Source organism: Vidua macroura, chromosome 9 (assembly GCF_024509145.1).
Source record: "Vidua macroura isolate BioBank_ID:100142 chromosome 9, ASM2450914v1, whole genome shotgun sequence".
Lineage (NCBI taxonomy): Eukaryota > Metazoa > Chordata > Aves > Passeriformes > Viduidae > Vidua > Vidua macroura.
Genome location: NC_071579.1, coordinates 8,979,725 through 9,006,589, shown reverse-complemented (window position 1 = coordinate 9,006,589; position 26,865 = coordinate 8,979,725). Strand labels below are relative to the sequence as shown.

The 26,865-nt window shown below is 42.7% G+C and overlaps 3 protein-coding genes, 1 long non-coding RNA gene and 4 other non-coding genes across 13 annotated transcripts in view; 6 read left to right on the top strand and 2 right to left on the bottom strand.

Annotated features, from left to right (window-relative positions):
- Window positions 1-3,029, bottom strand: part of RO60 (Ro60, Y RNA binding protein) — a 146,090-nt gene extending 143,061 nt beyond the window's left edge. The window contains exon 1 of the mRNA XM_053985452.1: window positions 2,996-3,029. Within this exon, the coding sequence (XP_053841427.1) occupies window positions 2,996-3,011 (16 nt within the window). The 5' untranslated portion in view covers window positions 3,012-3,029. The remainder of the gene's footprint in view (window positions 1-2,995) is intronic.
- LOC128811858 (small nucleolar RNA SNORD24) lies at window positions 112-193 on the top strand. Its single transcript, XR_008438503.1, has one exon. It is a non-coding gene; the product is annotated as a small nucleolar RNA SNORD24 (small nucleolar RNA).
- LOC128811870 (small nucleolar RNA SNORD77) lies at window positions 527-599 on the top strand. The gene has a single exon (XR_008438515.1). It is a non-coding gene; the product is annotated as a small nucleolar RNA SNORD77 (small nucleolar RNA).
- On the top strand, window positions 1,131-4,208 carry LOC128811674 (uncharacterized). Of its 2 annotated transcripts, none has more exons than XR_008438420.1 (7): window positions 1,131-1,194; window positions 1,780-1,804; window positions 2,242-2,289; window positions 2,998-3,043; window positions 3,648-3,684; window positions 3,878-3,920; window positions 4,086-4,208. It is a non-coding gene; the product is annotated as an uncharacterized LOC128811674 (long non-coding RNA). The 2 variants fall into 2 exon arrangements; XR_008438419.1 differs by having other exon boundaries at window positions 1,144-1,194; window positions 1,542-1,804.
- Window positions 2,860-2,935, top strand: LOC128811859 (small nucleolar RNA SNORD79). Its single transcript, XR_008438504.1, has one exon. It is a non-coding gene; the product is annotated as a small nucleolar RNA SNORD79 (small nucleolar RNA).
- On the top strand, window positions 3,736-3,810 carry LOC128811865 (small nucleolar RNA SNORD47). The gene has a single exon (XR_008438510.1). It is a non-coding gene; the product is annotated as a small nucleolar RNA SNORD47 (small nucleolar RNA).
- Window positions 4,200-16,898, bottom strand: HEBP2 (heme binding protein 2). Of its 2 annotated transcripts, XM_053985472.1 has the most exons (6): window positions 16,808-16,898; window positions 9,372-9,504; window positions 6,347-6,431; window positions 6,113-6,248; window positions 5,846-6,011; window positions 4,200-5,320 (listed from the first exon to the last, which is right to left on the bottom strand). In XM_053985472.1, exons 3-6 carry the CDS (start codon window positions 6,419-6,421, stop codon window positions 5,146-5,148), a joined length of 552 nt encoding a protein of 183 aa, XP_053841447.1. In that variant the 5' UTR covers window positions 6,422-6,431; window positions 9,372-9,504; window positions 16,808-16,898; the 3' UTR covers window positions 4,200-5,145. The 2 variants fall into 2 exon arrangements, with proteins under 2 accessions (XP_053841447.1, XP_053841446.1); XM_053985471.1 differs by lacking the exons at window positions 9,372-9,504; window positions 16,808-16,898 and adding an exon at window positions 8,240-8,361.
- Window positions 16,899-16,963: 65 nt separating this feature from the next.
- Window positions 16,964-26,501, top strand: NPL (N-acetylneuraminate pyruvate lyase). 4 transcript variants are annotated; one of them, XM_053985468.1, is made up of 12 exons: window positions 16,964-17,065; window positions 17,574-17,642; window positions 19,267-19,340; window positions 19,699-19,786; window positions 20,997-21,054; window positions 21,138-21,213; window positions 22,151-22,243; window positions 22,548-22,696; window positions 22,886-22,932; window positions 23,731-23,815; window positions 24,149-24,188; window positions 25,715-26,501. In XM_053985468.1, the coding sequence occupies exons 2-12, from the start codon at window positions 17,578-17,580 to the stop codon at window positions 25,864-25,866; spliced, it is 927 nt and encodes a 308-aa protein (XP_053841443.1). In that variant the 5' UTR covers window positions 16,964-17,065; window positions 17,574-17,577; the 3' UTR covers window positions 25,867-26,501. The 4 variants fall into 4 exon arrangements, with proteins under 4 accessions (XP_053841443.1, XP_053841444.1, XP_053841442.1 ...); XM_053985469.1 differs by lacking the exon at window positions 16,964-17,065 and adding an exon at window positions 18,769-19,140 and having other exon boundaries at window positions 17,415-17,642; XM_053985467.1 differs by lacking the exon at window positions 16,964-17,065 and having other exon boundaries at window positions 17,415-17,642.
- Window positions 26,502-26,865: the final 364 nt, after the last annotated feature.

Below are 26,865 nucleotides of genomic sequence, written 5' to 3'. Positions count from 1 at the left end.
AAAAAAGTTCTTGAAAGTTAAATGTAAAATTGTGCTTAGTGTTTGTCTAGACAGCATCTTCTGATGAGATCAGAAAACAGCTTAATTCCTTGAGTAAAGCTATCCCTCTGGTGCCACAGTGATGACACTTATTTGCTACTCTTGACCAAGAGAGTGATGAGCACTTTTACCACCATTACAGTTTTCTGAGGCACAGCAACTTAAAATTCCCCTCGACGCTTTGACTGCTGAATATACCGTTCACAAATTTTTTTACTTCCAGGATTTGAATCCTGCACTTCAGAGAGATGCAGAAGGAGCATCATCACCTGGTAAGAAACACGTATTTCATGTAAGGTTTCTTCCACAGAGCTGTTAAAACACTGCAGTAAGAAGGATGGCATGTGTTAGGATTCATTTCCACTAAGACCAGAAACAATTTATACGTGCTAGTATTTAAACTTTTAAATACTTTTTGTAATTGGGAAAATTTCCTTGTCAAAGCAGTCACAAGAGGCGATTGCTTGGGACTGTGATTCCAAAGCAGATACAGTGATGACGGCATAGTTCAGCAGAATATCCTGTGATGAACACATGCTTCGCCCCTATCTGATGTATCTGGCTCTTGTGATCTTCAATAGGGGCTGAGGGCTTGGGCACCAAGGCTGAAGGGATCTGATTTTTTTTTTTTTCTGTTGTTGCAGGCACTGGGAGATTAAACTATAAGCTGTTTCAAGGTAAGTACTGCATTGCTGACATGGGTGAAAACTCATTTAATCCCTGCTGTCTGGAAAGGCTGCTGTGTGATGACTGCATAGTTCAGCAGATGACCTGTGGTGATCAGTTACTGTCTTTCGCCTCCTTCTCTGATGCAGCCTCCTGTAGCTTAGGCTATTTCAAACAAATCATGTGGGAAACTGAAGGTGAACACTTTTTTTTTGCTCCATGAATGTATTTTAAAAATTTATCTCAAAAGACCGGTAAGTGGGTTAAACATAAAATTTAGTAAGATTAATAGATACAGAGTAGGATGTGGTTGTGAAGTCAAGTACAACATACAGCAGAATAAGGTTAATCAGGTGTTAGTGCTCCATGTTCTAAAAGTTTTTTATTGCTTTGCAGGCTGCCCTCAACAGAGGAGCCCCATGCCTCTTGTGTGAGAAACCATTTCACCTGTTACTGATGTTGATGAAGACAAGGCCTTTGTAATTAAAGGTAATTAATAAACCTTTACTTTTTAGATGGATGCTACTTTTGTCTGTGCTGCATTTGAGAGTTTGCTTTTAGAGATGCTTGCAAATTCATTTTGTTCTTAAAAAGTGTGAGGCAAATATTAGTACCATTAAGAGTGCCTTTAGCTTCATGTATTTCACAGTAAGAGCATCAAATAATTGTGGTGTTAATGACCTCTAGAATTTTCCTGTTGAAACTAAATGGTGAATGCCACATTACTGTGAATTTAGAGTCCAAAATGGTTATCTTTAATATGCACAATTTGGTTACACGAACCTCACATCACTGAACTCTGCAATGGCAAAGTTTGCTCCTTCATGCAATTTCAGCATGCCCTGGAGTTGAGGCATGAACATTTCGGTGTTGAAGAGTGCTGGGAAATGGCTTCACAGCCTGCCTTCAGAAGGGGATAGGAGTGTTGCAGCCTACTGTAAATGATGTTGATGCTGAATCAGGTCTCTGATCCCCATGAGGATAAATCGACCAAACTGATACAGTACTTCACTCAAACTGTTAATGCTATAACTTCCTGCTGGACCCTGCCTAATAGCAAATTTTTATTTACAGGCTTCCAAATGTTTCTCATTGTGAGGTAAGTACTATTTTTACTTCCTAAGTATTAGGCTTTCAACATAGGCCCATAAGTTTTTAACTGCTTGTCAGCTAAGGGGGTAAGAGGTCCATTGGCTGTGGCTTGCATCTCAGCCAAAACCAGGAGGATGTTTAAAGGGGAGCTGCTGGCTGGAGCCCAGTCTTGACAGGCTGGTGTGCACTAAACTTGTCACAGTGAGCTCCTTGAATTTGCTCTGATGGCACTACTTAAGTATTTGCCCTCTTGCCCATAGCAGCCCAGCCCTACAGCAGGGCTGCACAGGGCCTGACAGTGTGAGCTGCCTGTGTGATGAGATGTGACTGCCTTGACTTCAATCATGGAGGTCTGTAATTAGCTCTATCTGACTGCAGGCACCTGACTTGGTTTTTTCTCCTGTGCTTGTTTCTGTACTGTCCTAATGGTTTGCTTTGATCCAGGTGTGATGGAGCTGGGAAGTGATGCACGTGGTAGTGCTGCAAGCAAAAGTAAGTTGCTAACACATGAGTGTGACTGGTCAGAATTGTGTGATACAGGGAATTAGGAAGTTACTAGATACTGGCTGTTACAGGGCCATTTACAGGGCTGGCTGCACCATTAAGCAGGGTTCTTGATTTTTATAACCTTTTCCAGGTTAAAAAGCCTGGATTTGCCAGCAGCCTGCAGGATTCACTCCCCCACAGTGCTGCGTATCTCAAAATAAAATAAACTGCTTTCTGTGACTAAAAAGAAATAGTGCTGACCATTTTAAATGTGTAGCTGCTATGGACTACTTGAATTCCTACTAGATAAGAAAAGCTCCTTGCTACCAGGTTGTCACATGTTCTGGGCTGAGCAAATGCAGTACAATTACCTGCTATTAAACTTGCTGTTAAAATGTAATGGGCTTTTTCAGGGAGTAGCACTGATCTTGAATGCCTATGTGGTAAATTGTTTACCTCAATGGCTAGATCAGGGCTCTTATGGTGAGGTGAATGAAGATGTGGTTGGGAGTAAGGCCAGATCCCCCTTTAAAGGGTTTGTCACAAGAGATACTGCATTAAGCTACTCTTGGCATGTACTGTTTGTGATGAATTCTAAGCAATGGGAATCTCTCTGAAAGAGGCTGAGGAGAGCTCTTGTGCTGAAACAGTACCCACATTCACAGTCTCAAACCACTGCCAAAAGTGTTTTAGTACAATTTCCCTTCTTTACAGGGTGACACTTGCATGGAGTTTGAGAAATAAAATGGATGTCTCTGAGGTAAGTGTAGAATACTTGGGGTTTAATAATTCCTGGAATATTGTCTTTGTGCTGAATGCTTAAACAGTGGTGCCCAAAATTAGTCCTATAAGATACCTGATTTGTCTTCCCTTTATTGTATCTGGCTGTTCTGTGGGCACTACTGTGACACTGCACTCTGGAATTAAAATAGAAACTTGTGCTGTGGCTGTCTTTTCTCAGCAGTTAATACTTACCTTTGTATTGGCTCTACACAAATTTAGCTCAAGTTCTAGATGTTTGCTGTACAAACTTGTTTTCAAACAAACTGGAACATCCCAAACACTTTCAAAAATAGAAGCCATCTTGAAAACCTATGGGACTTGTATTTTAGGTATTTAAAATCATGAAATACAATATTGTTGGGTGAGACAGTATCACAAAGCAAAGTAATAGCTTTTTACTTCCCTGATTCTTTCAATGTTAGTAATTCTGTATTTGGGTGTTGTAAGTTGAACTCGTAAGATGCCAGGTAAAAGTCAGTTTCCTTTCAGGTAAAAGTTTGGTGAATAGAAATTAATAGATAAATGAACTTTGCATATAGTGCTGCTGTCTGTTATTCTGAAAGTACTTCTTTCTTTCTCAGGAAGTAACAACTACTGTGCTGTCTGCAGCCTCACTGGGTAAGTCTACACAGCAGATGAATTGTATTAAAAACTTCTGGAAATATTTGTAGCCGCTGATGAAATTGATTCTGCCAAATGAGTTACTGTGATATTACCCTTTCCGTTCCATTTCTCTCTGAGGTTGCAAAGCTGTTGTGGAGCTTTTAGCAGTTGCGCTGCTGCATATGCTAACTGTGTTTTCTTGATTTAGGTGAAGAGGCAACTCTGAAACTAGCATATGAGGAATTGAGGAGGTGAGTGTAACTGCTGTAATAATCTATTTGTTGGAACAAGTGATGATAACCTTAGCTTGAACTCTCTCACTGAACTGAGATGAAATTCTAAGGTCTGAGATGTTCCCATCAAGTGTGTTGTGCTGGTTCGGTACCTTATAATGGTTCTTATGTCTGTCTTAATAGGTGGAAGATGGCTGAGAAATGGGTTACACTTGAGTGAACAGCATTAAAAAAGCCATGTGTTTTTACCTCACTGGTTATGTTTGCCTGATGCTTATTGGAGTGAATAAAAATCTGTAAACTCTACCTGGTGTTGTGACCTCCTTTCTGTCTGGAACAACTTGATGCAAAACACCTCCAGGCTGCTATATTAAGATTTAACATGCTAAATTTAGATTAGAGACTAAACTAGGCTTGATGCTTGTCCTTCAGGTTTCTTAACTGAGGTGTCAAATACTGCTGGTGTGCAGACTGCAAGTGACCATATTTTAGACAAAGCTAAATAACTTAGAGTATTTCAAATGTTTTAAGGAGAGAGCTAAACTTAATACTTGTATATTTGCTACTGAAGTAATACTCCACCAGTAATCCTGGTAATACATGTTCAGGTGCAGATCCTCTCAGAACAAGTGTACAGCTTGGACTTGGTAATCTTTTCCAAGGATTCTGGATTTAAACTACACAACATTTGGTCTTCACAAGGGAAAAAAGTTGGAGAGGTGGGAGATTTTGATACTACTACTTAACTAATTAACAACAGTTACTGTTTATGAGTCACTAAGGCCTGCTAAGATATTTGTTTTCTAATGCTCCTTAATGGAAGCTTGCTTCTCTGAAAAAGTCATTTAAATTCCTCCCTGCTCTCAGGTGATGTCAGTATGAGGAAAATCAGCTTATGAAAGTCAGTTATGAAGAACTCCCTTTCCATAATGCTTCAACTAGCCCTGTAGCACTTCTAATGAGAAATAAAGCTCCATACTTAAAATTCAGCAGGATTTTCACATTATTAGTGTTGCTTAAAACCTTTCAATAAGAGGAGTAAGTTTGTTATGTATCCTGCCTGCTCCACCTGGTATGATCTTGAATTACATTTTGAAATGTTTTTATCCAGAAAAGTTATTCATACTAGAGAAAATAAATTTGGACATGTGAATTAAAGCTCTTCTGCACTAAAATACAAGCCATTAACAAGGTCTGTTTTCATCCAGAGCTGATTAGTACCCTCTCAATATCCCCTGTAGTGTTACTTTTTAAAATACCACACTTCATTATGCCTGTTAAAGAGCTTGAAGGGACTGTCATAGCCTGCAGTATAAAAGAAGTCTTCATGGAATGGTTGGCCTCTGTTTCTTAAGGTTCTGGCCAAGGCATCAGCTTCCTCAGCATACTTCTCTGGGGAGGCAAATCCACCAAAGGACCTGGTAAAAGTGAGAAAAGATTTCTTGATTCAAGCCCCTGGCTTTATTTTCATTTGTGCTGCAGTTTGAAGTTGGTAGATTACCCATGCAGAACTAGCAGTCAAGCAGCATGGGAATTTATGCTGTTTTCAAAGGTAAGATTTAAAACAAGCACTTAAGTAACAACTACCCTGTGTGTTCTTTGGCAGTTCAGGACTACAAATAAAAAAGTGCTGGGAGAGTGGTTTAGATGTTCTGTAAAACACTGTCTTCAGAAGATTATTGTGGAGGCTGCATCTCTGAAACTCAATGCAGTTTTCAAGTGTCTTTGAAAAGAATCCCAGTGTTTTCACAACCTGGTCACTTGTTTTTGTGGTAAGACACCCAAGCATAAGATTGCTTAAGGGTTGAGTTTTAGCAATTAAGGCTCTGAACAGCTGGGTCTATCCATACTTAATCATCTCTTAAGGAAGTGTAGCCCACACTTAAATGAGGGCAGCTACTGAGCTGCATTCATGTGGTGTCAACTGTGCTGGTTTTGCTTACCGGACAAAGAGAGCTGCTGCCTTCCGCTCCTCAATGAACACATCAGAGTCAGTGGGCTGGGGGGGGCAGTCCTGGTGTTCAAATGGCACAAAGAAAGAGATCTTGAAGTCTGTGCAGCCTGATTTTACCAGGCAGGTCACTGGCACAGTCATGTCAATCTTCATTTCTATAGGAAAGGAAAACCATGTGTCTAAGCTGCATCTCCCAGCTCCTGTACTGTTCATTAGCTACTTGTAATTCTTTCTGTTCAAAACCAGCATGTCCTACCTTTTTCATTCTTTCCCTGGATGTAGTGGAAGAGTTTCCAGAAGCCCTGGCGCATGGCTTCCTTCTGGGTTTCTCCCTTAATGACTGTGCTGACCCACTTTGCTGTCTCGTACTGACGCAGTTCATAGTCCTTTGCCTGAAAGGTAGCAAAAGTCACAGTACCCATGAGATGGGTGTTGACAGAAATTAGTAGCTACCTTTTCCAAATCAGCATACAAATATTGTTGCAGTTACCTTTGCCTCTGCTGAGCTCCAGCGAGGGGACTGCAGGTCCAGGGACAGGAACGTTTGCTTGAAGGACTTTATCATCTTGCCAGAGCTGGAAGGCAGACAGTTCATTGGCATCTCTTAAATAATTATGGCACTAGAGCTTTTCAAATGTCGCTGAACTGGTGGAAGGCCTGAAAAAAGGCTGAAAGCCATTTAGCCCTGCAGGAACAGAGCACCAGGACCAAGAAACTGCCTCTACTGGAGGAAGTGTTCTTTCAGGATATGCTGCCCTTGCCTCTCCGTGACAAAAAGGTATTTCCTGACAGCAAAGTGAGATCCTGCAAGTGGGAGTTTTGTGGAAAGCCGTAAGTCAGAAGGACTTCACTTCAGTCTGTTTGCTCCTGGATGAAAAAGCAGAAGTGGTTTGGTGGGTTATCTGGTGTTAACTGTGCTCTTAACTTTAGTTGGCCTCTCATGATAGCTGATGGCTTTTCCTTAAAGGCTTTTAGCCTCAGAGTCCTGTGGATAAATCAGATTTTCTGCATTTTTTAATGAATAACTATTTTCCTCCGTAGCCTTCACATGGGAGGGAAAAAGGTGAAAACTTAAAAACACTGTCCCAAATAAAGCAAGTGAAAATATTCAAAACCAGTGTTGAAATGATCAGATCTGGCTAAATGCTGAGATTTTAGTGGCCTCCATATATGACTTCTGTTGTTAACCAGGCAAACTGTAGTGTATGATGTACATTCTGACAGTCTCTGCCTTGTGTTACATTACAATGTCTTTCACCTGTCATGTTGCAAAGAGCACATAATTCAGTGATTATCTGGATTCTTAGGTCATAGAATGTTGTCTTCTCAGACTATAACCTAATTACCTGTTTCAGTAATTAACAGTGTGTGTTTTGTAAAAGCAACTGCCTTGTGCTACTTAACTACTTTCTTGGCTGTTACATCTTTTTGCAGTACCTGGACCACTGTTAAATTCTATTAATCCCCTTCTGTAGCCTGCCTAGAGGTGGCTAGGAACGAAGAGTTCTTGGGATCTGAAAAGTTTTTATTAAAACACACCATAAAAAAAAGGCCACAGTACCTGGTGGTACTGGGTTCCTTCAGAGTCTGTTAAATAAGTAGTATGTGGAGCCACTTTAATGTTGAGCTTTTTCCAGCAGCTCCTTCACTTGTCACCACAGATCAAGGGAAGGTCAGAATCAAACAGCTGGATATGGCTGCTAGTAGAACAGGCAGGTACTGTTCCCTTCCCCGTCCCAGCCTGAAGGTACCTCATCTCCAGCAGACCTGACCAGAATGATGGTCACCAGGGACTGCTGCACAGTTGTACTGTATTCACAGACTTCATCCATGATGAAATCAACAAAGCATCATAAAGCAGGAATCAATATAATTAGAAGCAAATATGAGCAATTACGCTGAAACTTCCTACAACAATTTATTGCCATTTGAAAGACAATGCTGCTGCTCAACACTTGCATTAGCTACTGAACAAGCTGGTTTCTCTTTACTGGCTATTTCCAGCTGCTTCCCAACTGTAACTACTGGGTAGACTTCACAGCTCTGGATTTTGTAACTTTATGGCCGGTGCTGTCTGTGACTGCATGTTAGAGATATTTTTTTTTAATTACATAAAACAATGCTTTGGGATGGGAGAGACAAACAGAAGAATTCTCCAGATACAATTGAACTTTTTTAGATGTACAGGAAAGCTAAACTTTGAAATGTCCATCTATTAATGTAAATATGTCTATAGGGTGTTTAGTTTTTCTGCAGCTGTTAACACATGGGCCAAAGGGACAGGCAGCAGGTTACACTGCTAGCACAAGTAAGTGCAGCCAGAACATGCCACTCCACAAACTACTAGTGCTATTAAGGAAGTGGAGAAGGTAGACATACTTACAGTTTCAGTCCTTGTCCTTCCAGCTGTTGCAGTGTGTCCTGTGGAGGCTGCACATCCTCATAAGATGCTGCATGTCAGTGTTTATTTGAGTTTGGGCAAGCTCCTCCCATGCCTCAACACTACTGGAGGGGGCTACTGTTATGAAAACCAGAAGGCTGGAGCCTTGTCCTGCTCTGGGTCTCATTGGAGAGCCCCCACGCAAATGCCAAAGGCCCCACCTACTATCCACAAGGCAACACTGGGACCAGTGTGTGATCTGGCTCCATCAACAGTTTTGCGCCCTTGTGTAACTTCCCCTGTTTGCCATGGCTGTGTGCCCACTTATGACAGGGTCAGTGGCAGGTTTTGTGCTTTGAGAGAAAGGATTTCACATAAATAATGTGTCTCTCCCCCCACCTGACTTGGATTATGGGAGAGTGGTGCTATACAGAATGCCAGCTTTTCCTTTTTACCACAGGGGTGAAGGGTAGGTAGAAATCTGGCTGCACACTCTGCTGAGACCATCCTCACGAGATTTTTGCTGGCATGTTATGAAAGACAGACAGTGTTCTCTGATGGCTGGCTGTTCTGAGCGGTATTTGAGGTTAATCAGCCCTCTTAGCCCTTAGATATCTGCACAAAGGGCTTATACAAAGCCATTGTGAAATCCTGTCCTGCTTATAATACACACAGCGAAGCTGGGCTCTTCATTTAGCCAGCTGCAGCTCCAGACATAGTTTGGTACCAGCACAATAGGGCAGATTAAACTGCACAGTTTGTATTCTGAGAACACCTCTCAGTTTGTCGTGGTTTGTGCAAATTCCTTGCAGCCAAATTCAGCTGAACTCTCAGGGACATTTTACATGAATAGCTGGGAATGACTTTTAACAGGGAACCCACTTTGCTTGCTGAGAACTTCATCAGGATGCTGTGTGATACACTCCTGTTCTGAAAAGGGAAGTAAAACCATGCCAAAAAGCAATTGTGATTTTATCTCTAAAGCCACAAATCTCTCCAGAGCCACAGAAGAGGGTGGTGTACAGTGATTTGCTACTGGAGTTTATTCGAACAGGTTGAGGCCTGCAATGTGTAGCCACTTCTCTGCATGCTTTGTGCTTTTTATTTTACAGAGTAAAATATTTCTCCATTTTACCTGTGCTCTGCTTGGGTCCAAGAGGAACAGCAGGAGTATGTTCAGAGGAGCAGAAGCTGCTCGGTTTTGGGCTGATGTAAGGTGAGCTGTCACCTTACCCTGTCACGCCAGGGATGGAAGTGTTTTTGAACACCTACAGATATAAAAAACAATACTCAGCAACAATAGTTCGGCAAATCTCCACAAATGTACCCCAATGGTGAGCACTGAGAAGTATTACCTTGGAAGGGGGGCAGTGACTGTAGATAAAGACAAGCCCACAGTGGATTCTCACTTCGTTTCTGAAGCAGAGAGGCCCAGAACAAACCCCCAGTGAGTTTGTGTATCCAGCTGATGTCCCTGACAAAGAGTTGACTGTTCCTGGTGGAGCACCCCCAGGCTGGAGAACAATCCTCAGTGTTTTCTCAAGAGGTTGTTTTCCAGCACTCTTGTTTTTACACATAAACATTGAGAGAACATGTCAACAGCTGCATGAGACAGTAGGGCAGGCATGGGGACATGTATTCTGTTTATATACATTCCAAAACTTTTGACCTCTTTGTAATGTCATAAATATGTGTCTGGGACTTGGCTGGCATTTTCTAGAACAGCTAACAAAGCAATGTTTTTCTGTTCCCTTGCCTTAAGGAGCAGAGATGAGGGCACAAGCAGATAAAAGCATGTGGTTTGTACCTAAATTTTACTGTCTTCATCTGGGCAGGAACACTGTAATGAACTGGTACTTAAATAATAACTTTGATTGGATAAGGTCAAGGACAAGCCTGAGATATGATCACTTGTGATTTCCACTTTTCCTCTCTGTAACAAGATCTTAAGCAGCATTCTCCACAGCAAAACTGCTTCCATCTGCTCTGTGGCAGCATTACAACTACTGCTGTCACATCAATGCAGTTGTGCTCTAAGTTACCTTTATCCCTAGGGGCAAGCACAGACTGTGTGCACAAGCAGGAATCTTTTCCACTGACCTAATTGTGTCAGGACTGGAGGAACCCAGGAAAGAAGTGTGTTGTTACAGTGTGGTTAATGATAACTCTGAGTCACGTTCTTGTAGCTGACAAGTCTGTAGTGTGATATGAAGAATGGGGGTGTGAGGGGCAGACAGGGATGTGTGGCCACTCACGTGTTTTTTTCAAGTGGTCTCAACACAAAGCTCCAGTTTTGCATTGCTGCCTAAGCCTGTCAGAGAATCTTCGACAATTATTCTAATTTAAAAGAGCTGAGTCTCTCCACATATAAATATATTTTACTTTTGTAAACATACACTCATCTGATGGTGCAGAAACCTCACTTCACAGCAAAGGAGTTGAGCACATGATGTTACTGTAGTTGCTGTCCAGGGCAGCAGAAGTGTCCTTATATGTTGTTACATGAACTGTGGTTTACTGCAAATTCATCTCCCAAAAGAAGTCTCTTACCTCCTTGCTCTAAAGAAAGCTTCCATTTTTTATCATATTCTCTCTCCCAGCATGGAAAATGAACAAGCAGAAACACACCATCTTCTAAAGAAGCAGCTGAATGTACTCTAGTAGTGTTCCAAGGAGGTTCCTTGTTATCCTTAGAAATTATGGAAAGGAAATCTATGCCATAACTGCAGTGAGGTGGTATTTAGACCTTATGCTCTGACCTACACATTTCATATCAGCGAGGGAATTTGTTACCATTGGATTCACCTTCAGCCAAAAATCATCTGCTTTCTGGAAATGTGTGTGTAGATGTTGTCCATGTTTTTTGCCTGATTTCAGCTAGTTTGTTACAAGTGGTGTGAAACTACTGCATCTTCCTGCTTACTGAGTGACAGTGTTAGCTAAATCTTAGTGAATGAGTGATTCTGTGCTCGTTTCATCAAAGAAAACATGGAACTGGCTGCTCTTGGCCAAATAAAAAGCTTACTACACCCAACACCACTCCAGAGCACTCCTGACTTGGCATTTTCCAAGATTTCTCTGCTGAAGCTCACATTTGGAAACCATTCCAGGTTTGGGGAATTAATCCTAAATGAATCCTTGCTTCCAGCAGCCATGAAAAACATTCTTATACCTTCCTGTCTTCTGTGCATGGAGCCCAGAGAGAAGCTATCTCAGCTTTATATACTGCTTTAATCACTGGTTTATTTCTACAATAAGGCTTATTTTTAATATGGATCTGTTCTGGGATCTAGCTAGAAACTGAATTCCACAAGCAATTGTCTCAGCAAACTTCACCCAGTGAAAGAAGTTACCTAGATCCACAGAAACTTCCCGTCCTCTCTGAGTGCTGAGAGGAAAGTAATTCATCTTCCCCTACAAATTGATGCACATTCTGTTATTGACAGATTCTTCTGAGAAAGAAGAACATGAAAAAAAAAGTAAATTTTTATCTTCAAGATAGGAATTAAGGGAAAGAGGTCACAGTGCTTGCTAGAAAAAAAGTCTTGACACAAATTTATTGCATTGCTGGTTTTGCTTTCTTAAATGGTTTAGAAGAGACTTAAGCCTAAACTGTGACAGAATAGACCTTATTTGCAAACACAGCTCTGAAAAGGCAACAGCTGTCTGGGCAGAATTGCAGTGGGTTCTGCATTTTCTTTATTTGATCCCCCTTCCTAGAGTTTTAAAGTGATCTTTTCCTTCTCTTTATCTGCTTTGGCCCCCTCCTTTTCTTCCTCTCTCCCTCTGTCTCTCATTCTCAGCCTACTCCAGTCTATATGCTGCATGGAGTGAGACCTCTGCCAAGGACTTGGGTTAAGCTCCTGACTCTGCTGAAGGGTTGTTCTGAAATTGTGGGAACAGCCCCACATGTCTGAAAATGACCCTAATATGCAGAAATTGCCCTTGAGAGCTCAGGATTTCCCTATGTAGTCCCAGGAACCTGAGAACATGTCCAGACGTGATGGAAACAGGCCCAGAGAGTAGGGGTTGATATGTTAAAGGAAAAATTTTCCTTAAAATAATTTCCACTTCCAAAAAGGCATGAATAGGTAACTGGAACTGGGGGTTTATCTCCTAAGCTTCTTCCTCATCTTACTGGCATGAGTGTGGTTCATATCAGAACTCTCCCATCATCTAACAGTGGGAATATTGGTAGTGGGTGTGGGTTTTTGGTGGGCACTTCTGTTCTTTAGATGATGTGAGTAAGGCCTTCAGAGATGGGTCGTTCAAGAGCCTGGTTTCTCTTCTTGTCCGTTCCCAGAATGAGCCAACGCTGCGCTCTGCAGCAGGTGGCACTGTTGGCTGTGCTCAGAGGTGAGCTTTCCTTGAAGAGCAACATCCCTGGTCCTCTCTTGGTTGCCAGTGGTCACTTCGGCTCCAGTGCACCCTGACAGTTCTTTCTATTTCCAGAGACATAAATTGGATTATGTTCTTGTTGACTGCTAATGAGAAAGCATCTTAACATCTAAAAAATTAATAACTTGGCATGTTAAAGCATCATTTATGTGACAGACACAGCAACCTAATCAGAGAATCACAGAATGGTTTGTTTTGGAAGGGACTTTAAAGAGCTTATAGTTCTGACTCCCTGTCAGGGAATGTCTGTGTATGACTGTTAAGAAAATGCTAAGTTAGCAAAATCCTCCAGGTTATGCTTAACTCTAGAACAGTTAAAGTGGCAAGTTTTCAGGTACCATCAACAGTGGACTTAAAATTAAAATTTAATATCCGGGATGTCAGTATTTCTTGATTTTTGCATGTTTAGATTGAGAGCAGAGTTAATGTAGGTAGCTAGGTAGATAGATACACAGATAATGACATCACATCAACTCCCCAGATGATGTACTTCTGAATACCAGCCAGCCATGATGGTATTTAAGAGAATTTCATCACTTTCACAGGTACTGTCTTTCTGAATTTTCATTTAGGCTTCAGTACTTCATATTTCTCTGGAAATAGACTTGGGTCTGTCTTTGAAAGAAAATTATGTCTGGATACATTTGTTTATTGCAGAGAAAAAGAGGCAAGACTGTTGTGTAATTATACCAAACCAGAATTCCCCTTGAGAAATGTGATAGCTGGGATGTCAAAACTGTATATATGTAGAGAGAACTGTGATTTGGGGAAAGTAGAAGTGAAGGACAGGGTTGCTAAGTTGTAGTAATGGAAAAGTTAATAACAGCAACAACAAAAAGTCTGAAGGAAACTTGCAGGGCCTTTGGCTTTAGTTATTAAGCTCCTTCAGCATAATGAATAATGGAGTTCTTATTAAATATATGAATCCACTTTGTTGGCACATGGCAGCAAGAGAATGTTTATAACTTCCCTATTCGAAATTACCTTACAAAGTTATTTGGATAAGCTTTTGACATTAATGTGGTTTTCCTGATAGAAAAATTGCTTAAATCTATTAAAAATTGAATTTTTATTGCCCTACTTATTTTGGAAAAATAGCAACTGATTTTTGTTGCTTTCGCTGGCATCCTTATCATCCTCTGAGTTCTAGCACCACTGACACTGCACTGCTCATTTCATGGCAAGTGGCAAGACACTTTTCCAGTCACTGCACAAGATGCTGCAGCTGCAGACAGCCTGAACTCCTCTTCTGCCTTGCCTAGAATTTACAGTGCACATTTTGGAACCTGAATGTCAGTCGATGTATTCAGGATCTCCTGAATGTAAATTCTCACAGCCATTGAAGTATTCCTTTTGGCTAAAGCACAGTTCTTTTTTCTTCTGGTAATTCAGAGAGTCTTAGAATTTTTACCATCATTTTCTTAATTGCATTCCTTCCACAGGTTAGCAACAACTGCCCTGCAACAGGAAACCCTTAGTGTGTGATAGCAGGGGAGAGGGACAGGGGCAGTGAGGGGACTCAGAACAGTGACCAGATGTGGGAAGATAGTCCCAACTCTGAACTGAGGAGGTGATTGGCTGGACCAACTCTAAAATTTCTTAAAACATCTCTGAACATCTCTATAAGATGTTAAACACCTCTAGGCATCTCTAAACTACATCTTCTAAATTGCTCCAAAATCCTTTAATCAGCTCTAACAAGCTGTAGGGAACTCTGTGTTTCTCAAATGAAGCAATTGCCTCAAACCAGATGTAATTTACACAACTCTAAGCCGTCTCTAAACCACTCTAAAACTCTTCTAGTCAGCTCTAGACTGCCATTAAATTGTATTAAACATCTCTAACACTTTCTTGCCACCTTTAAAATACCTTTACACTTCCTGAAACAGCTCTAAAGATCTGAAAATTAACTCCAAATTCCTCCAGAACTCCTCACAGGCACACTAAGTAGTTCTGAGGAGCTGTTATATCCCTTTGTAGAGTGCTTTAGTCCTCTCAACTTCACTAGAATCTTTCTAAACCTCCTCTCAGGAGCTTTTTTCTGATTGTATCTAGAACTCCTCTATACTGATTTGAAGACCTGTGAATTTCCTCTGGGCCTCCTAAACTCCTCTAAGGACCTCTAAACCTCCTTGAATATGCTGTGCTCTAAACCCCTCTAAAATACCACTACACAGCTACAACACACCTCTGATGAGCTGTGAAAGAGCTATAATTACACCCAAGTTATACCTTTCAAAGTCTGATTCTAAAACACTCCAGAGTGCTAAACCAGTGTGGACTTCTTTAAAGAGCTCCACAATGCTCTAGAAAGCTTAAAGAGCTCTAAAATGCACCACACTGCTCTACAACCCATCTCAACAGCTCTAAAACTATTCTAATTGGCAACAAACGACAGTGAGAAGTTATACATTTCTCTAAAATTTCCACTCTGAAAATCCTCTAAACAACACTACTACACAATGCTTAAAGTAGCAGTAAAATGCTTCAAAATAGATCTCAAGCCCTTCTCAGTTTCCTTGCAACTGCTCTAGAACTCTTTTCTGCAGTTCTGGAATTCCTGCTTAGAGACAGTGCTAAAACTCTTCTGAAGCCCTCTAAAACCACTCTGAACTGCTCTAAGTTGATCTAAGCATCCTACAGACTGTTCTAAGCAGCCCTAAAGTCCTGTGAAATGTGCCAGAATTCTTGTAAAACACCAAACTCCTTTAGCTCTTCTAAGCCTCTTCTCAACACCTCAGAGCTCCCCTAAACTGATCTAAAGCTGCTCTCTGTTGCTGTAAGCAGCACTAATATATCTTTAAATGCATCTAAAATGCCTCTAAATCTCTACTGTACAATTCTCAACTCCTCCAGGCAACTTGAAAATTCCTCTGAGGAGCTCAAAACAGCTCTAAAACCCTTTTATGCCAATCTATGGCTCCTACAGTATAGCTCCTCCTAAATAGCTCTAAACCTCTCCAGGCTACTGTAAAGCTTCTCTCCTGTGCTGTCAACATCATGAAGTAGCAGTAAAACTGCATTAAAATACTCAGGAAATCTTGAGGACTTCCTCTAAATGGCTCTGTAGAGCACTGGATTGTCTGTGAACTTCCAGAAATACACTGGTGCTTTGGGGAGGTGGAGGAGGTTGCAAGAGCTGGAATTATTGAGCCTGAAGAAAGAGGAATTACCTGTGGGAATGGAAGTGTGTAGAGAAAGGGGATTTCTGGAAGAACAAGATGACCCTGTAAGAAAAAGGAAATATATGTGCTTTGTAAGGAGCTGTTAATAAGGCAAAAACCCAGAGAGTGATCTCTGCATGCAAACAGCCCACGGTGAGCATATTTTGGGGTGGAGGAGGAATACCACAGCCCCAAACTCCTGAGGTTATTATGTGAATCCATGGAAAATGTGCTCCTGAATCACACAACAGGGGATTGTTCTCTCTGCAAGCACTGGGTGCTCTCAAAACGTACTCTAATGGAAGATTTGAAAGTGCACACTGAAGAAAATGTAAAAAATATTTTTTGGAAGTTTATTGCTATGAATCTGTTCAGGGCAGTACCTTGCTTAGGGGGTGCTAGTAGTCTGCTGGTCAGATCTGGTGGGAGCAGATTTGAATCCTGGCCCAGCTGCAGTTCTGGTAGGATGGGGAGGATTGTGCTGTGCATGACTTCCATGGAGCCCACACTCCACAGTGGACACATCTGGTAAAAACCCATGTTGGGCTGCATGCAAGGAGCAGAAAGTCCGAGCTCCGTTTGTGTTTCTCACACAGGGACATGGACCCATCTGCGTGTCCCAGAGCAGGGACAGTGCACTGTTATTGGGAGTGCTTCCAGCACCTCAGCAGGGCTGTGAGGATATTGGGTGAGATATTTGGAAGAGGTTTCTCCGTGTGAGGGTTGGGAGGCCCTGGCACTGGTTGCCCAGAGAAGCTGTGGCTGCCCCTGGATCCCTGGCAGTGTCCAAGGCCAGGTTGGTCAGGGCTTGGAGCAAGCTGGGATAGTGGCAGGTGTCCCTGCCCATGGCTGCAGGTGGTACTGGGTGACCTTTTAAGGTCCCTTCCAACCCAAATCATTCCAAGATTTTGTTTGTCTCCATCTTGTTATTTATTAATATTTTAAAGGTTCGTTTATTTATTTATCTTGAAGTTTGCAGATAATGATGGATACCCCAAACCGGCCTTACCTCCTGCACAGAGCATGGGCAGTAGGAGCCCCTGGGGGTCGCGGCTGAGCTGAGGGGCCACGCGCGGCTGCGGGGCAGGCGGAGGCTGGGCTGGGCAAGGGCGGGCTGGCTGGACACGGGCTGGACATGGGGACGCTGATGAGGAGGGAAGGCTGGGCCGAGCAGGGCCGGCCGTGCAGCCCTCAGCTGCTGCCGCTGTCCCCGCCTCCCGCCCGCCTGGCCGCTCCCGCAGCGCCGCGGCCGTGCCGGCCGGCCGAGGTGAGGGGAGCCGGGGCAGGGCCGCCGCCCGTTCCCTCGGGCATGGCGCGGGGCCGCTCTCGGCAGAGCCGCCGCCCGTTCCCTCGGGCATGGCGCGGGGCCGCTCTCGGCAGAGCCGCCGCCCGTTCCCTCGGGCATGGCGCGGGGCCGCTCTCGGCAGAGCCGCCGCCCGTTCCCTCGGGCATGGCGCGGGGCCGCTCTCGGCAGAGCCGCTGCCCGTTCCCTCGGGAATGGCGCGGGGCCGCTCTCGGCAGAGCCGCCGCCCGTTCCCTCGGGCATGGCGCGGGGCCGCTCTCGGCAGAGCCGCCGCCCGTTCCCTCGGGCATGGCGCGGGGCCGCTCTCGGCAGAGCCGCCGCCCGTTCCCTCGGGCATGGCGCGGGGCCGCTCTCGGCAGAGCCGCCCTCCCTGCCCGGCGGGCTGGGCTGCACAGCCCGCGGGGGTTTTACCCTTTCGCGGAAGCGCTTGAACAGAGATGGGAATCCCGTTTATACCTTTTTTTCCAAACAGCTCAATGGCACCCCGAAAGAAGTTAAAGGGTCTTGTAGCTGCTACCATCACTCCAATGACTCCGGATGGGTGAGCTGTCAAAGTTGCACTGATTATTGTTTCCTTCCACCCCTATTTTCCTTCTTTCTTATTTAGAGCTGCTCTGCTTGCTTTCTTTTTTTTTTTTTTTTTTTTTTTTTTTTTTTTTTTTTTAATAATCAATCTCTGATGGGATTGGGGGAACTACTAAATTGGTCCCAGAGTGAGATTCCCCCGTCGCTGCTTCCTTCTATTGCCAGCAAGTACTATGGCTCTGGTTTTGGAGGGTTTGGATCAGTCTCATATCTCCTTTTCTGTTGCTTTGTAGGTGCAAATTAAATCATACTACAGTTACATGTATAGAGCATTGCAGTGTTTTCACATTTGTAAAGGAAAATTACAGTCCTAGTTACAAAGAGCTCTCAAGAGCTAGAAAATAATTGTCAGAATCCAAAGGCCTTTTAGACTTCTCTCCATCTTAGCTAAGTCATGCATGCAGTCATGTGTGTATGTGTGCATGGAATTAGTCTAAACTTGAAGAAAATATTGCAAGGACAGCACAGTTTTGAAAATAACATCAAATTGAAACTTGAAATTCAGCAACTTGAATTTCTTCAGAACAGGCATGGCAAACAGAAGCTTCCTCACTGCACTTTGATGTTGCAAGACCAAGCTGTTTGGAGTCAGTGGGGAAACCTGAGCTCTTGTGGGGGGTGTGTCAGGATCTCTACATGCTTTTGAGAGAGACAGTGGAGATTTGCTAGTACAGATCTCCAAAGGTGAACTTTACTTTAAGTGCTGAAAAATAAGGCTCCATCCCAGGCAGGGAACTCATTCCATTGCAGTCACTGCTTTGATTCTTGCTTTAAAGGAAACCTATTTCTGAATTTTTTTTCTTTTATTGTGACTCAAATTTATTGAAACATGGTATTTAGAGAGTGACCTGAGCCCTCTGCCTGGACTGCATGGTCCTTGTCAGATATGTTCTGGGAAGGCATCTATGGAATTTTGAATGTTGTGTAAAACCTATCAAGGCATCAGAATTGACTTCCAGACCATAGGTTTGGTGTGTATTTTTGACAAATGAAAACAACAGTGAAATATTATGCACTAGTAAACAAAGTAAGTTTGTCTTGCACAGAAGATAACCCAAGAATTCTCTTTCCCCTCTTGCCAGGGAATTCTGATGCTCTCCTCATCCTTTAATGAGAGAGAGAGGTCAAAGTCACATCCAGCAGATGCCGTTTCCCTCTCTGTATCCAGCAGTTATAACCGTCCAGCAGTTTAACCATTTGCCAACACTTGCACTAATAACTTTGTGCTCTCAAGAGGACTCCTGTTTCCTTCAAAAGAGGAAAAGGTTTTAGTGTCTCCTGTTCTCTCACATCTCCCAAAAAAGTTCTTTGCCGTGACAAGCCTGCAGCAATTCCCAGTAAAAGTTTGGAACGGTGAACTACTTGTCAGGAGGAAGAGAAACTGCAAGAGAGAATTCAAGGCTGAGCTGATACCCTCAGATGTTAAACAGATGCCAAGTGTTTCTTACCTCTGGGTAATCTGTGTGTGTGCAAATTCAAGGTTTCAAAATACATGGGGTTTTTCTTTGGTTTCTTAATCACTAAATTTAAAATAACTGTGGGTGGGGACTTAATGGCTGCTGTGGTTCCATTTATTGCAGAAAAATTAATCTCTCAGTGATTCGTCAGTACGTGGATTATCTGGTAAATGAGCAGAATGTCAAGAACATTTTTGGTAAGTGACAGCAACTGTGTTACAGCCCTTTTACCTGGATGGGAATCCTGTGATATCTTGCCTGATAGGAGCTGTAGTGTGAGGGAATGTGGATGTGGGATCATCCTGGCCATTTATATTCACCACTGGAGAGACTTCAGGCATCTGGTTTTGCCCACACCCCATTTCTGTGGGGGATAAAATAAGGTGCCTTCATAAGGTGACGTTCCCAGAGATGAATGGATAATGTTGTGTTGACAGAGAAGACTGATCCGAATGATTCTTCCCAACTCAAAAATATTAGTTCTTGTCTTCAGTGAAACCAGTGTGTGTAGGTGAGGCCTCAGCCAGTGTGTTGTGTTTTGTTGTGTTGAAACAGTGAATGGCACAACAGGAGAAGGCCTATCCCTTAGCATCCAGGAGAGGAAGCAGTTGGCAGAAGAATGGATGTGCCAGGGAAAAGACAAGTAAGTAACTGAGAGGGAATGGGGGTTCCAGATCTTATGTTATAATAATGCCTGATTGCAAAACGAAGTGTGCTGATGCCTTTTTTTTTTTTTTTTTTTAATATTGTGTTGCTGGGCTTTGTTCCCCAGCTCCTTTATCACAGAAGTATGTTTTTGCCACTGCCAGTTAGCAGTGTGTGTTCCTGCAGGTGTGTGTTCCTGCTGCTTAGGGAGCTTAGAGAGCTTGTGGGAGTCCTCCTCTTTGAGACGTGGGGGGGATGAGAAAGGGCTTGGAAAAGAAGGGCTGTCCCCTTTGCTTTGTCTTGAGAAGAAATGCAAATAAAGAGCATTTCTGAACCTTCTAAAATATTACATTATTTGGTGTGACTGAAGCTGAGGTGTGAAATGCTTCACTGCTTCCCTAAAGGTACAAAATTAATAAGAGAAGAAAGAATTCAATCTGGATCTGCAGCTCTGTATCCGATTTCAGCTTCATTCTCCATTTCTTGTACCAGTCACAGCCTTGTACCCCTCACTGTTGCCTTTGTCTTGAATCCTGGGTCAGAGGATGTGCAGAGGGGTTTTGGGGGAGAAGGATAATGAGGAGAAATAAACTGGGGTGAAGGATCATGGCCTTCAGATCCATAGCCTTTATATCCATGTCTCCTATGCATATAAAGGAGAAAAACAGCAGTGGGGTTGATGGACTGGAGCATGGAGGATTCCCTTTGCAGGAGCAGACAAGCAGTCAAAGGTGGTGCTTTGAGGCTGAATTCTTCTGGTAGGTTTGCAGAGAAATAGGTTTAGAAAGTAAAGATATACTTTCGATTTCCTTTACACTTCCCAGCCATACCTTAAATCCCTTATGTCTTAATTTCAATTTCCTAATAAAATGCTAAGATTCATTCCTCCTGACAGCCTTGCAAGTACAACAGCAAGAAGTTGGATGTAAAGGATGTAAACATGTGATTCATGTTTACAAATTTGTTTTCTTTCTTCCTCCACCACCACTTGTCACTGTCAGCATTTTCTCCATGTTTCTGGTCATCAGGTCAACCCAGCCTCAACTCTTTTTGTAGGTTCTTCTATGGCTGCCTGGGCTGAAGCAAGTAATTTTGGCAGCCTGGTAGTTCACCATCACTGAAACCTCTCCAAAATCTTCTGAATTTTTTTTTTTTTTTTTTTTTTTTTTTTTTTTTTTTTTTTTTTTTTTTTTTTTTTTTTTGTGCAGATTGGACCATGTGATCATTCATGTGGGAGCACTGAATCTGCCAGAGTGCCAAGAACTGGTATGTATATGATATTTTTCAGTCTGTGTGTGATAAATAGAAACAGATGTACCCTCGGATACTTTCCACTCTGTCTTTTGTAGGCAAGACACGCAGCAGCCATAGGTGCTGATGGCATTGCTGTCATAGCCCCCTTCTTCTTCAAACCCACAAACAAAGGTGAGTAGATGTGATTGCTGAGGCCTTTTTATTGCCCTCCCAACATTAGTCATAGATAAAGGAATGAATGTCATGTACTTTCTTTGGAAAATATTCTGATGATAATGTTTGCACAACTGTAATGGAAAAGCAAAACCTGCAAGAAGCATTTTTTAAAGATGAGAGATAGCAGAATTGTCCTGGTAAGAAATGGGAAGGATGTATTTTGTTAGCCTTTTGGAAGAAGAAGAATTGCTTTTGGAAAGAATAGTCTAGTTAACTAGTCTGTGTTCTGAATAGTTTGGTGTTCATGCTTGATGTGGGCCACACTAGGAAGCAGCTGGTTCCATGGTGACCCTTGCTGGGCACTGACCAAGCTGAGCAACTGCTGATACACAGGTGTGGCTCTTTTAACTGAGGTGATCAGGTTTAGTTCTGTCTGCCTAAGGTTACCTCAAAACTTACAAATGGAGTATTTTGTCCTTAAGATCCTGACAATAACATAAAAGAACCACGCGAAGTGGAGGTTTGTAAAAGAAATATTAAATGTTGCCTGAATAATTTCTGAATGGAAGTGTTCATATGAAAGCACCATACCCCAGGGAGGTGAATGTGAACTTGATCCCTTGTCCTCTGTTGCACACAAGTGATCCTGCTGAGGCCACTTGGCACACAGGTCTGGCACATGTGAGAGCATGCCTGAGTTACACCTGTAAGAGAATTAATAGGAGCTACTGAAACTGGTTTGGTTTAAAGGAAATATGTCTTTGCTTTTCTTAATGTCTTCCCCTGATTTATGTCCCATTTAATGTTTTATGACATGTGAAGGGTTTTGTATGACTTGCTGTGTGTGTGCACAAGCTGAGGCCTCTCCACAGCCCCCATGCTGTGAATCTGAACTGTGTCTCCCTATGGATGGTCTCCTTCTCTTACGGGATCCCTGCTGGTTTCCTTCTAGATGAGCTGGTTGCTTTCTTACAGAAGGTTGCATCTGAAGCCCCTGAGGTGCCATTTTATTATTATCACATTCCTCCTCTGACAGGTGTGAAGAGTAAGTACAGAGTACAGATCTTTGGTTATTTGCTCTGGAAAGCAGGTTATATGGTGTTTCTGAAAGCATGGGTTTATATTTAGTCTTAAATGTGTTGTTGCCAGTTCATTCCTGAACTTTTTCTGATCTGGTAAAAGAATCTTACTCTTTGCTGTCTTACTCGTTGTTTTAGAGCTGTATAGTTTATTGGGCTTAGGCTGAAAGTGAACAACTTGTAAAATATGAAGTTTCTCTTGGGGACAAGACAGGGAACTGTCCCAGAACAGGCCTGTGTTCCCTCATATGAGACTGCTATTCTGCACAGTTCGTGTGGAAGAATTGCTGGATGGGATAAAAGCACAGATCCCCACCTTCCAGGGTGTGAAGTTCAGTGACACAGACCTCTTGGACCTGGCACAGTGCATACACAAGAATGAAACAGGGGAGTTTGAATTTCTTTATGGGGTGGATGAGGTAAGAAGCTTCTCTTAAAAGTAATTTCTTCTAAGGTACTCTCTTGCTTCAGCCTTGGGGAAGAAGTAACCCTGGCCATTCAGTGCAAGGCAGTTTTGCTGCTCCTTCCCACCCCTTTTTCTCCTTTATTTTATTACATGAAGTAAATTTTTTTTACTTTTTTTTTTTTCTCCCTCCACCCCTAACTAGCAACTGTTGGGTGCACTGGCACTAGGGGCAAATGGAGCAGTTGGAAGGTCAGTATGGCTTGGACTCCTTCCCCTCACACATACACTGTGCTGTTTTATCTTCCACTATCCTCATAGTATTTCCCTGACTGTCTTCAGTCACAGCAATGGAGGATTTTGCAGGATTGGGATGTACAGAGGCAAACAGACATATAATCTAGCCCCAGTCCTAGTGATAGGACAGTCCTATAACCCAGGATTTCAGATCATGTTCCTTTGGGTGATCATTGCTGTGGTTTCTAAGCTGACCCAAAGGTTTCAATGTACTTTTTATCCTCATGGCAACTTTTGAAGTAGGTAATCACTTCTATCTGCATTGGGTAAGGAACCAAATCCCAGAGAGGTTAAAATTTTTAGTTCACATCAGCAGTGTGTGAGGAAAAGGGCTGTGCTGAGTTTAATTTCTAATTTATCCTCTGCCCCTCATATCAGGCTGATGAGATGAATTACAGTGTGATACCTGTTTTCTCATCTAGGCAATATATTAAATGAACAAGCAACTGGAAAATTAAGTGATTGACTTTCCTTATTGCCTGATGATGTATTTTAATTTTAGTTTTGGAAAGCAATTCCATTTGGAAAGAACTGGGAAGAGAAATCGGCTCTCTTAATTCTTCCATGGAGCATACTTCATTGGCATACTTCAGATGCTTGACATTAGATTGCACCCCACATAAATTCCACTAATTTCTCTCATAATAATGACAATGTCAACAGCAAAAGCCTGTGGTTACTTCTTTTGTTTCACTAGTTTTAAGTTCCTTCTTTGCATTTACCAATTCTATTTTTGGTTTGTTTTTTTGACAGTACATACAACTATTTGGGCCGACAAACCAATCTGATGTTGCAAGCCTTTGCAAAGCCAGACTTTGCCTTGGCACAGCGGTATCAGGTACAGCATCTTCCCAGGCCTCCCTGGGAGCAACCTTCATTTTCTTTGAGCTTTATTGTGGCTGTTCTCCACGTGGTTCTCTCATCCATACTGAGGCAGCTTTATTAAAGAAAAATTCTTTCATCTCCAACTCCCCTTTTTGTTATTCATCCCTCCTCACTTTTTTGACCGTTCCTCATTACCTTTTAACCAAGACTTTTTAACCACTTACCCTTCAACTCTAATCTCATAAATGCAAGTGAGCAATGATAGAAGATATAAATATAGTAGCTTTAGATGCTTTTACACCTTCAAATTTGAGGGTGTTAATGAATTACTGTTGGTCCTTTCTAGTTTCTCACTGGGGAATTTCTCAGCTTTGTCATCAAACTGGGTAAGTAAACTGGGCAAACACTGCCTGTTTCCCTCACTATGTCTAAAAGTGCAAACTTTCTGCTTCTCAAACTCTCATGTTGCTGTGCTCTTAGAACTTCCTTCCTGAAAGATTTTGCAGTGAAAAACTGTTGCATCTGCTGTTTCCCAACTTAGTAGCAGTTGGGAGCTCAACAAAGGGAGCTGACCAAGCATCCCTGACAGATTCCACTCTCCCTTCCTTCCTTCTGCTGTGAAATCTCAGAGGTTTAAATCTGTGACTCTGTGATTTACCCTTGTTCTTATCCTGATTCTTTCTGTGGGTTGTTTTTTTTTGTTAGTTTTTTTTTTTTTTCTTCCATCTCCAAAAGCTCATTTCCAGCTTTATTTCTAAAGTATTTTTTCTGAAATGGTGGTGCCCAAGTAGAAGAATAGCTCTCATACTTCTCTTTCCTGCCTTGCTGTAATTAAACAGGAATTTTGGTGAAGGCTGTACGAGGCCAAAACATTTTAAAATGGAATGATTTCTAGAAACAATATCAAGTTTAAATATAAAAAGCAATTAAAACCAACAGAGTGGTCTAGGGAGGCTGAAACAGACAGGAAATGTTTACATTAAATTATATCAGACATTTAATGAAGAGAACTGTTTACTGCGGGTTTGCTGTATATATGCAAGCCCTGATGAATCTCGCCAAGCTTTAGAACCTGGTTGTGTTTCCTGGGTTCAAAGTCAGAGGAATTGCATTATTTTTTAGCCTTATAGATGAAGAGGCAAACACTAAATACCCAAAGATACATTAGAAGTCGTGAGCTGTGGAGAGCAGGATGTTGCTACTCCCAAGGCTTGGCTCTGTGTGAGTCTTGGAACATGCTTGGAACACAATTCCTGTGAGGAACGACTGAAGGAGCTGGGGGTGTTCAGCCTGGAGAAAAGGAGACTCAGAGGTGACTTCATCACTCACTACAACTCCCTGAAAGGTGGCTGTGCTCAGGTGGGGTTGGTCTCTTTCTCCAGGCAGCACTGACAGAACCAGAGGACACAGTCTCAAGCTGCACCAAGGGAAATATCAGCTGGATATTAGGAAAAGGTTTTTCGTGGAAAGAGTCATAAAGTTCTGGAATGGTCTGCCTGGGGAGGTGGTGGAGTCACCATCCCTGGATGTGTTTAAAAACAGACTGGATGTGGCACTGGGTGCCATGGTTTAGTTGAGGTGTTGGGGTATGGGTTGGACTCAATGATCTTGAAGATCTCTTCCAACCCAGTCATGATGTGAATTCAGTGAATTCTGTGAGTCTGCATCAGAGGATGCTTTCATGTGAATAAATGTAGTAAGTAGGTGTAATTTTTACTGCAGTGTCGTTCCTGTCTGCAAGCACAGTTACCTCTTTTCAATTACCCTGTTCTCACTTCCAAGAAGTGCTTGAAGCCTGGTTGATACTGGATTACGCAGAAAATCTGTACTGCTGCTTTTTTGGACACCTCTGTTGAGGCTGCCTTAAGGAAAGTGGTCTGCAAATGTCCTGATTTTGCTTTTGTCTGCCCAGGTTTTGGTGTTGCACAGACTAAAGCTGTAATGACTTCTGTTTCTGGCATTCCCATGGGACCTCCGCGGCTTCCGCTTGTTGATGCCTCCAGTGAGTTCGTCGTCAAGGCCAAAGCCAAGCTGGACAGCATTGTGTGGCCTAATGGTGACTGAGCGTGGAGTCATGGAATCATTACGGTTGAGAAAGACCTCTGAGATCATCAGGTCCAACCAATAACTTGACACTCCTGAGTCCACCACTAAGCCACATCCTCAAGTGCCGTTTGTATGATGTTCTTCACTTCCATGTCGATCTGGAGGTTTCTTTTCTCTGGGATATGGGATTCTCTGCCATATGACACATCCCCCACATGATGGGCAGGATTTCTTTCAGGGAACTGGCAATGTGCCCAAGCCCCTTCCTCTTAGGGCTGGCTTTGCTGGGGCACATGTGGCCTGACATTTTACACTGCTCCCCTGGAGCTCTGCATGTTCCAGGACTGACTGGGATTGTTTAATAAAAAAATAGCAGATTTTTTCCCAGTTGGAGGAGAGAGCTGATGACTTTTGCATAGAAATGAGGAAGATCTGTCTCTACACCCTCTCAGCTGGATGGAGTTTTGTCTTCTCCATGAGGACACTACATTGTGGGTTTAAACAACAGTATCACACCATCAGGTTGCTCAGGCTGGTATCTGTTCATCAGAGTCACTGGGACATTGTCTGTGCATGTAAAATCCTGCTTCTGTCTGATCTCTGTGTTTATAAACCTTAATGCAAAATTAAAAAAAGAAATCCCTTTTGTGACAGCAGGTTTTGGATCGCTAATAAGCAGGTATTTCTCCTTTTTTTTTTTTTTTTTTTTTTTTCCTTAGGACAGAAATAAAGCCACAATTGAGCTGTGCACCTCCATGTTGCAGTGCAGAATGCTGTCATGAAGGTTAGGAAGGCATAGAATCATAGAAACCTAGAATGATTTGGGACGGAAGGGACCTTAAAATCATCCCATTCCACCTCTTGCCATGGGCAGGGACACCTTGCACTGTCCCAGGTTGCTCCAAGCTCTATCCAACCTGTTCTTGGACACTTCAGGGATGGGGCAGCCACAGCTTCTCTGGGAAACCTGTGCCAGGGCCTCACCACCCTCACAAGGAAGAACTTCTGACCCTGCCC